Source organism: Oryza sativa, chromosome 6, assembly GCF_034140825.1.
Source record: "Oryza sativa Japonica Group chromosome 6, ASM3414082v1".
NCBI lineage: Eukaryota > Viridiplantae > Streptophyta > Magnoliopsida > Poales > Poaceae > Oryza > Oryza sativa.
In genome coordinates, this window is record NC_089040.1 from 20,357,788 (window position 1) to 20,367,938 (window position 10,151).

Consider the following 10,151-nt stretch of genomic DNA (forward strand, 5'->3'; position numbering starts at 1 on the left):
GTCCCTTCGGTTCCTTCCTCGTGTTGCCGTGGATTTGAACAGTCGACTTGTGTTAGTGCTCTGGATGTCGAACATATGCGGATGCGAGGCGGCGGGGAAGCTTTCCATCACCGTATGAGAATGGGCCGAGGTCAGCTAAACAAAGAGCAATTTGGGCTGAGGAGCTGGGCCTGACCAGCAGGAGTAGACAGCAATTTGCACTTGGTTAGTTGTTGAAATGTTGATCCGACAGCTGTAAAGAACTGATGACGTGGCTTCACCTGATGCTTGCTTTATAGGAGTTAATGTTGTAGTGGGTATCAACTATATAAGAAGATGGGATAAGTGTTTGTCTTGAATTCAAAGAAGTAATAGAACACGATAATGAGAGGGACATGCATCTATCGGGACATTATTTGGAAACACAAGAGTAAGACATATGAATGCACATGAAGTCCGACGACAATCCTTCATAATATTATAAATTCATTTCAGTTTAACATTTTTCAAACACTAGAGCGAACTAAATCAGAAAGTTGGATATGTATATGTAGTAAACTGAAGTGAGCCCTATGATTGTACTGATAACTAAATTCTTTAGAAGAAGCTTTAGTAATCAGCGCCGATCAAGGAGCTCCATTGTTTCTTGGAGTTTTAACAAGGACTGGCAAGGCTCTCCTCAGACACATCAGCGAGGGTCCTTAGGTTACACCTGAGCAAGTTCTTGACGAAATAGCATATGTCTTCTTTGGTATTCTCTTCTGGAATGTCCACCACAAATGACTCAATAACAACTGTTCCTGGTTGGCCGTCTATGACCTCAGAGTGCATAGTCAAGGTGGATGAATAGTTATGGCATAATAACAAAAAAGAACGATGGTTAGTACCACTACAAATAAAGATCTTTGGAAATACATGCAACTTTGAGAAAATTGTAAAATCATTGATTCTGCTGCCAAAGTTGACATGTTTTCTTATTTGCTTCCATTCCCTCAACGTGTGGGTCTAAGGCCCACATTTCTGTGAGACAATAGGGACAAGTAAGGTATGGCATGGATTTCTAGTGGCCAGTAAGGATATGGTGCGAAGGTATTTATAGAATATTACAGTTATTTCTTTCTCCATAATTAGGTACATATATTGTTCCATTATCTCGAAAAATGTCTATATTGTGTGTTTCACATATTGGCTTGATAGCAATAACAAAACAAAGGACAATCTTGGAATGATTATAAATATTGAATTGTACCTTCAACATATGATCGCCACCAATAAACTTGACACGGAGGATGTATTCATTATCATCAAGGAACTCTAACCTTTCAATGCTCCTTGTGGCTGGGAGCCCACTTTGAACAATGATCTCCCTAACACTTCCGGTCTCAACATTTCCGCGCATTACACACTTTCTCACAAAAGGTTTGTAAATTTGTGGCTGATCAAACCTCCTCACCAGTGACCAAACCTGTATAATAATGAAGAGATTGAAGGGTATCAAATAAAAATGTAACTAGTATCATATCAGTAGTTTTCACAGAAGTTACAAAGAAACTAGGTGAAACCCCGCGCATTGTTGCGGGAATTTAGTATGAAGATATACATTGAAACATTATGTGAATTATGTTGGATGATAATTTAACATGTTTGTGTTTGAAAAGTTCTTAAATTATAAAAACTATAAAGATATAGCATGTTTGCATGATGTTTAAATGTGATGATTGTTAGTGGATGATGATATGGCATCTTGTTAATTAGTGGATGATGATGTGGTATCTTTGCATGAAGATATACATTGAAACATTATGTGAATTATGTTGGATGATAATTTAACATGTTTGTGTTTGAAAAGTTCTTAAATTATAAAAACTATAAAGATATAGCATGTTTGCATGATGTTTAAATGTGATGATTGTTAGTGGATGATGATATGGCATCTTGTTAATTAGTGGATGATGATGTGGTATCTTTGCATGAAGATATACATTGAAACATTATGTGAATTATGTTGGATGATAATTTAACATGTTTGTATTTCAAAAGCTCTTAAATTATAAAAACTATAAAGATATAGCATGTTTGCATGATGTTTAAATGTGATGATTGTTAGTGGATGATGATGTGACATCTTGTTAATTAGTGGATGATGATGTGGCATCTTTGCATGTTAAGCTTAAGGAGTTAGTGGGGAATAACTTTATAGTAAGACAGGATTAGTATGAGTGCGTGGTTTTCACATCTATGGCAAAGGAGAATTAGTTAGCTTCAAAGTAAACCCTTTTCAGAGGGAAAAACCCAAAGTCTACGTTAGATGCAACACATAATCTACATATCCAAAACTGTATGCGTGCGTGTGCATGTGTGTGCGCGTGTGCGTGTGCGTATGTGTGCTTGTGTGTGCTTGTGTGTGTGCATGTGTGTGCGTGTGTGTAGGGTATTGAAATAAACAAGTACATAATGTGCTCTAAAATTATGTCAAATAATTGAAATAAATATTGAAAACCAATCCTAATGCTAAGTGATAATACTTCATGCGATTCCAAAAACAACTTTACTTTTGGTATCAATTCAAACATAGCTGAAATACAGTTATATGTATATTAACGTAATATATACAATTTGAACATCAACGTGCATTGTACACTTACCACATTGAATTCATTAAGGTATGTTTGATGGATCCCTTTCTTTCAAATTATATATAAAGAGAAACATGGAAGACTCACTACATCTGTTTATGAAGGACATTTTTTTTGGAAGTGCGTTGTGGACAACATATAGAAAACAATTCAACTTAAGCAAGATGAATTATGATTTGTTTTTTTTTTTGGCATTTTAGATCAACATTACTGTTTTAAAAATCAAATATATGTTGTATATAGGATATACACTTACTAAGGTGCTAACAACTAAATATTTACATCCATATGTAATCTTACATACTCCCACTGGTCAAAAATAAGTGATGTTCTCCCACTGGTAAAAAATAAGTGATGTTCTGGAATGCCTGTAATCAACACGTTTAAAATTTGACCAACAACATCACTTTGAGAATTTTGAATTCAACTTTTAAATTTGGTATGGGTAGATATTCTTTAAAAATAGTTTCATAATATTATACCTTCCTACAATTTTCTTGCACGGATACAGTTCCGGATGAAAGGGTTCATGGACATATTAATCATAGCCAGTTGGCATATTCGGAAGCAGTAGAATTCCCAGATTTTTTTTTAGAAAAATCCTGCAAATATGGGCAGATAGCTAGCAAGTTTTAAAAAGGAAGTTTTCTTAAATACTTGCAGGATGAATGAAGCTAAAAGTAATCTTTTTAGACTGGTTACAATCAGTATAGTTCTTTTTCTCATTTTACTTTGTAACATAAAGTTTTTTTCTTCTATTTATAGAATCATAACTGCAGGGTAAATCCAGTAGTGTTCATTTCAATAAAAAAAACAATTGTCTTGGTGACAATGTCACTATCCCAAAGGTGGCTTATTTGTTACAGGAGAGAGCGTATGAACAATTCTCAAAAGATGGTATTCTGGCATGCTAACCCGCAAACTGAAAATCTACAAGGCTAAAATTCAGGCATTATCAAACCATATGTGAATTATAATTATTTTCCTAAATTCAATCAAGTGATAAAATCATATATATCGACCATCTAAAACAATTAACAATAAAATCTAACTCCATCAATGGATAGTACAACCCCAATCCCAATATAATTAAAAAAACAAAATAGATAATGACCTAATAATGGTTCAAGAAAAACGAGATGATGCTTGCTATTATTATCACTGCTTACATTTTGGAGGGGCGCCCTAACGTGCTTCGCAATGAAGGAGTTGCACTGGTTGCTACCGATTTCGTGGCGGTGGAACCGTCGCATGTACTCCATCTCCTCCTCCCGGAGTTCACATCGCTCATCCGCTAGCCTCCACTGTGCCCACTGGAGGCTCCCCGCCGGCATCCTCCCTACTGCTGCTCCCCCAGCACCACCAGCGCCACTGTTCATCTCCGGTAGGCAGTAGAAACACAGTGACACCAGCGAAGAGAAGGGGAAGAGATTGGCTGCTAGCTCTTAATCAGGTCTGTTGAGGTGGAATGGAAGAGGGGAGAAAGCACAAGAGTGGTATATATAATGACCAGCAGCATAGACCTTTCAGTGATCTGCTTCGTCATTGTGTAAGGCAAACTATGTGCTTGCCTTGTCTTGAAGCCTCGGTGATAGCAACCGGAAAGTCATGAGCTTGATCATGGTGATGTACTTACGTGAGGTGGCGGGGGAAGAAAGCTAACCGGCCAGGTTCATTGAAGTGTACAAGGTATGTAATTAACCAAATGTGTCTGTGTGTAGAAAGTGAATGTGTCTTGCACGCTTTTGTTTTCTAAAATAATATATAATTGATCAAACTGTTGGCTGTCCCATGCCATCCCGAGCTGCTTGTTGTAATCATATTGGTAGTTTTTTTTCCTAGGATACGACCATATCTTTTGTTCATTTGGTCTCCAAAAACTTACAACGGTTAAATTGGTATTATTAACACCATTTTGATTGCAACAATTTCATTTGAACTCAATACTGCGTCTAATAAAATGCAATTAGTATGTTGAAGGAAAAATCCCTAAAAGAAAATTCCAATGAAATTAGTATGTTCCTAACTGGTTTTTAGCATAACAGGGTTAACTAGCCAAAAACGAGTTAAATTATCCTAGATCCTTCCTTAATAAGAACTTGCAAGAGTTAAAAATAGTTTATAATTATCCTCGGTGAAAATCCAATGTTGTTTTTTCTTGCATTCCAACTGGTCAAATATTTCATTAGTTTTGATATGCACCTAAAGCCATGTGAGATAGGAGAACATAAGATTACTTTTTTGCTACTTCGAATCGAGTTTGACCATTGCAAACATGGGACTTCTTTTTTGTTAGGTTTGAATCCAATCCAAGGTTCAGTTGTTGGGTGTTTGGAGCACAAAGTAGAAAAGCTTTTTTGCCTCTAAAATGATGAAAAGCAAACTAAGAAATATTTCTTTTATTTTTAAGGTTGAAAAGGTTGCGTGATATATGTGAATCTACCTCATGCTCATACCTTTTTAGCACCAAGTACCACAGGAACCACTTACTTTTTTTCCTAAATATGCTCCAACCCCCTCTTGTCTTCACCTTGTATAAAGTGTCAAGGGTTCTAGCGTGCATTGCACAAGGATGAACGACATTTCGGTTCAAACTTGAATCCTAGGTGTGCAGGCAGCTAGTGCAGGCTACGTACAAAACTGAAAAATTGCTTCTCATTCTACATGACATTATCAGATCATTTCTCTTTCTCTAAAAAGGTAAAGATCAATATTGACTTTATATTGGGACGTTTGCAACATGTACCAAGTAGCACGTCGTTTTTCTTTCATACCGATCAGTGTCCCAGTTTGCTATCATGTCCATACCTAGACGCTCTCAGCAACACCCTCCCCAATTTCATAACAACTGATTTATTAGTTATTTAATTCAGGCGTAATTAATTATTATAAACCCAAAAAAAAATCACCAGTGATGGTGCATGATGGCGATGGTTCTGAGACCCACATGTAATGCCCCTCATCATGGGACTGCCAGATCTCACGGTGAGGAGGCAGAGGCCACTGGATGCCCTAGCTTTGTGGAAAGCACCCTGACTGTTGGGTCTTTGATGAAGAGGTAGAGGTAGGACGAGCACGTAGATGAGGACCGTCCTCTTCGGTGTCCACAGGACAAGATCTCCACACTATCGGGTACTACATGCTTATATTCAAGTTTTCTTTTTGTTCTTGAAATCTGATGCCACGATCTATTTTTCTTCTAAGCACAAAGTAGTGTTGGTAGTTAATACAATGTGCGTGGTGCATTTTGACATATTGTGCCATGGTTAAGACAATAAATCAAATAAGTGTTTATATTGAATTCAAAGAAGTTATGGAACTCGGTGATAAGAGGGACATGCATCTATGGGTACATTATTTAAATAGCCAAGTGTAAGACACATGAATGCACATGAAGTCCGGCAACAATCCTTCAAAATATTGTAATTTCATTTTAGTTCAACATTTCAAACACCAAAGCGAAATAAACATGAAAGTTGGATATGTATATGTAGTAAACTAAAGTGAGTGCTATGATTGCACTGGTAACTAAATTCTTTAGAAGAAGCTTTAGTAATCAGTGTTGATCAAAGAGCTGCATTGTTTCTCGGAGTTTTAACAAGTTCTACCAATTTGATATCTCGATTAATCCAACAATCACCAAAGAAGGAATGTGAGATCAAGGACCGGCTAGGCTCTCCTCAGACACGGAGGGTCCTTAGGTTAAACTTGAGCAAGTTCTCGATAAAATAGCTTATTTCATCTTTGGTGTTCCCCTCTAGAATGTCCACCACAAATGACTCAATCACTAGTGTTACTAGCTGGCCATCGATGACCTCCAAGTGGATAATCAAGGTGGATGAGTAGTCCTGGAATAATAACAAAAAAATCGACTGTCAGGACCACTACAAATAAAGATCTTCAACAAAATACATGCAAAAATAAAAAATGATAAAATCATTATTTTTGCCCCTAAAGTTGAAATGTTTCCTTATTTGATGCCATTCTCTAAACAACATGCGGGTCTAAGGCCCACATTTCAGTGAGACATTATGGACAAGTATGGTATGACCCGGTTTTCTAGTGGCAAGTAAGGATATGGTGCCAAGGCACATATAGAATATTACAGTTATTTATTTATCCATAAAAAGCTATATATTTCCATTATCTCAAATAAAAATATCTATATTGTGTATCAAATTTATTGGCTTGATAGCAATAACAAAACACAGGAAAATCTTGGAATGGTGATAAATATTGAATTGTACCTTTAGCATGTGATCACCACCAATAAACTTGACACGGAGGGTGTGATCATTATCATCAGGGAACCCTAACCTTTCAATTCTCCTTGTGGATGGGAGCCCACTTTGAACAGTATTAAGTTATTTTATTAGGGCAGTCCTCTTGTGCGAGTTCCGTTTAAGCTACTCTCTATTTGACGCCAACCTCCCTAACACTTTTGGTCTCAATGTTTCCTCACATTACACAATTTCTCACAAAAGGTTTGAAAAGTTGTGGCGGATCAAACCTCCTCACAATTGACCAAACCTATATAATAATGATGAGATTGAAGAGTATAAAAAAAACATAACTAGTATCATCAGTTAGTTTTCACAGAAGTTGCAAAAAAAAATTAGTTTGAGTGGTTTTCACATGTATGGCAAAGGAGAATTAGCTAGCTTCAAAGTAAATCATTTTTGGAGGGAAAACCCCAAAGTCTATGTTAGATGCAACACACAAGCTGCATGTCCAAATGTTTGTGTGTGTGCGCGCGCACGCACGTGCGAGTGTGGGGTATTGAAATAAACATGTACATAATGTTCTCTGAAATGATATTAAATATTTGAAAGAAGTATTGAGAACCAATCCTACTGCCAAGTGATAATACTTTATGTAATTCTAAAAACAATTATTGGTACCAATTCAAGCATATATTAATACAGTTAAACGTGTATTGACATTATAAATACAATTTGAACATCAATCTGCATTGTGCACTTACCACATTGAATTCATTAAGGTTTTTTTTAAAGGATCCCTTTATTTTGAATTATATATAAAGACAAACATGGAAGATTCACTACGCCAAATTATGAAGGACTAAAACATTTCTGTATGGAAGTGTGTTGCGGACAACAGATTGAAAACCATTCATCAACTTAATCAAGATGAAATATGATTTGTTTTTGGTTGGCATTTTAGATCAACACTATTACTTTAAAAAAATATATGTTGTATATAGGATATACACTTACACAGGTGCTAACAACTAAAAGTTTATATCCATATGTAATCTTATATAACTCTAATTACAATACATATTTATTATCCTAGCATAATATAAGTACATATACTCCGACCAGTCACAATTAGCTGATGTTCTGAAATGCCTGTAATCAACATGTTTAGAATTATACCAACAATATCACTTTGAGTATTTCAAATTCAACTTTTAAATTTGGTATGTACTGATATTCTTTAAAAATAGTATCAGAATATTATAACCTTCCTACATTTTCCATACATATTACACTAGTAATTAGTAATCATACAATTGTCTTGGTCGTGACCGTGTCACTATCCCAAAGGTCGCTTATTCGTAACAGGAGGGAGCATATAGACAATTTTCATAAGATAGTATTTTAGCATGGTAATCCGCAAACTCAAAATCTACAAGGCTAAAATTCAGGCATTATCAAACTATATGTGAAGTATAATTATTCTCCTAAACTGAATCGTGCAATGAAATCACATATATCGACCACCCAAAATAGTTAACAATAGAATCCCTATCCCTATTAGGGTAGCGCAACCCCAATCCCAATATAATTAAAAATACAAAATAGTTAAAAACCTAATCATTGAAGAAAAAATCCACATATAGCACATGGCATGCATTAATTCCATATCATAATCAATATATATATATATATATATATATATATATATATATAACTACATGATCAAAAAAACGAGATGATGCTTGTTATTATTATCACTACTTACAGTTTAGAGGGGCACCCTGATGTGTTTGGCAACGAAGGAGTTGCACCGGTTGCAACGAGCTCATAGCGGTGGAACCATCGCACGTACTCCATCTCCTCCTCCCGGAGCTCACATCGCTCATCTACTAGCTTCCACTGTGCCTGCTGGAGGCTCACCGCCGGGAGCCTCCCTGCTGCCACTCCTCCAGCACCACCAGTACAGCCGTTCATCTCCGGTAGGCAGTAGAAACACAGCAACACCAACTAGGAAGGAGGGGAAGATGATGACTGCTAGCTCTTGAATCCAATCTGTTGAGGTGGAATGGAACAGGCGAGCAAGCACAAGGGTGGTATATATATGACAAGCAACATAACCCTTTCGGTGATCTGCTTCGTCATTGTGTGAAGCAAACTGTGGCATGGCTTGTCTTGAAGCCTCCACGATAGCTGCTGGAATGTCATGAGCTTGACCATGGTGATGTACTTATGTGAGGCGGTGGGGGAAGAAAGCTAGTCGGACGGGTTCATGGAAGTGTGCAAGGCATTTAATTAACCAAATGTGTCTGTGTACAAAAACTGAATATGTTTTGCACACTTTTGTTATAAAAAAAATACATAATTGACCAAACTGTTGGCAGTCACATGCCATCCCAGGCTGTTTATTGCAATCATTTTGATTTTTTTTTCCTAGGACACGACCATATCTTTTGTTAGTTTGGTCTCAAAACTCAAAATGGTAAAATTGATATTATTAACAGCATTTCGAAAACAAGAATTTTATTTCATTGCAATACTTCGTCTGATTAAATTAATTTCCCTGATATAATGCCCACCGTCTGTTAAAAAAATTCCAATGAAATTATTGAGTTCCTAACTGGTTCTTAGCATAACAGGCTAACAGCCCAAAACTAGTTCAGTCATCCTAGAGCCTTCTTAATAACAACTTGTTTCTAGATCGAAATGGTGTGCAAGAATCATGCATAGTTTATAATTGTTCTCGATGAAAATCCAATTTTGTTTTTGTTGCATTCTAACTTGTCAAATATTTCATTAATTTTTACTGTTTTATATGCACCTAAAGCCATGTGAGATAGGAGAACATAAGATTTTTTATATATATACTTCGAATCAAGTGTGACCATTGCAAATATGGGACTTCTTTTTTTTCTTAGGTTTCAATCCAATCCAAGGTTAAGATTTTGGAGGCTTGAAGCATAAAGTAGAAAACCATTTTTTTGCCTCTAACATGACGAAAAGCAAACTTAGAAGTATTTCTTTTATTTTTTTTAAGGGTTGCAAAGGTTGAGAGATATATGCGAGTCTATCTCATGCTCATACTTTTTAGCGCCAAGTACTACAGGAACCACTTACCTTTTTTCTTTAATATGCTCCAACCCTCTCTTGTCTATCACCTTGTACAAAGTGTCAAGGGTTCTAGCATGCCCTGCACAAGGATGAACAACACTTCACTTCAAACTTGAATTCTAGGTAGGGAGGCAGTCAGTACAGGCTACATTCAAAACTGAACTATACCTTCTTCACATGCTATATGACATTATTTCTCTTTCTC

General features: G+C 36.3%; 1 protein-coding gene and 1 pseudogene across 1 annotated transcript; both read right to left on the reverse strand.

The window, feature by feature from the left end:
- Positions 1–423: 423 nt before the first annotated feature.
- Positions 424–4,445, reverse strand: LOC9272602 (abscisic acid receptor PYL3-like). The gene is made up of 3 exons (XM_015786508.3): positions 3,785–4,445; positions 1,229–1,444; positions 424–831 (listed from the first exon to the last, which is right to left on the reverse strand). Exons 1-3 carry the CDS (start codon positions 3,992–3,994, stop codon positions 634–636), a joined length of 624 nt encoding a protein of 207 aa, XP_015641994.1. The 5' UTR covers positions 3,995–4,445; the 3' UTR covers positions 424–633.
- Positions 4,446–6,273: 1,828 nt separating this feature from the next.
- LOC9267842 (abscisic acid receptor PYL3-like) lies at positions 6,274–8,829 on the reverse strand (annotated as a pseudogene).
- Positions 8,830–10,151: the final 1,322 nt, after the last annotated feature.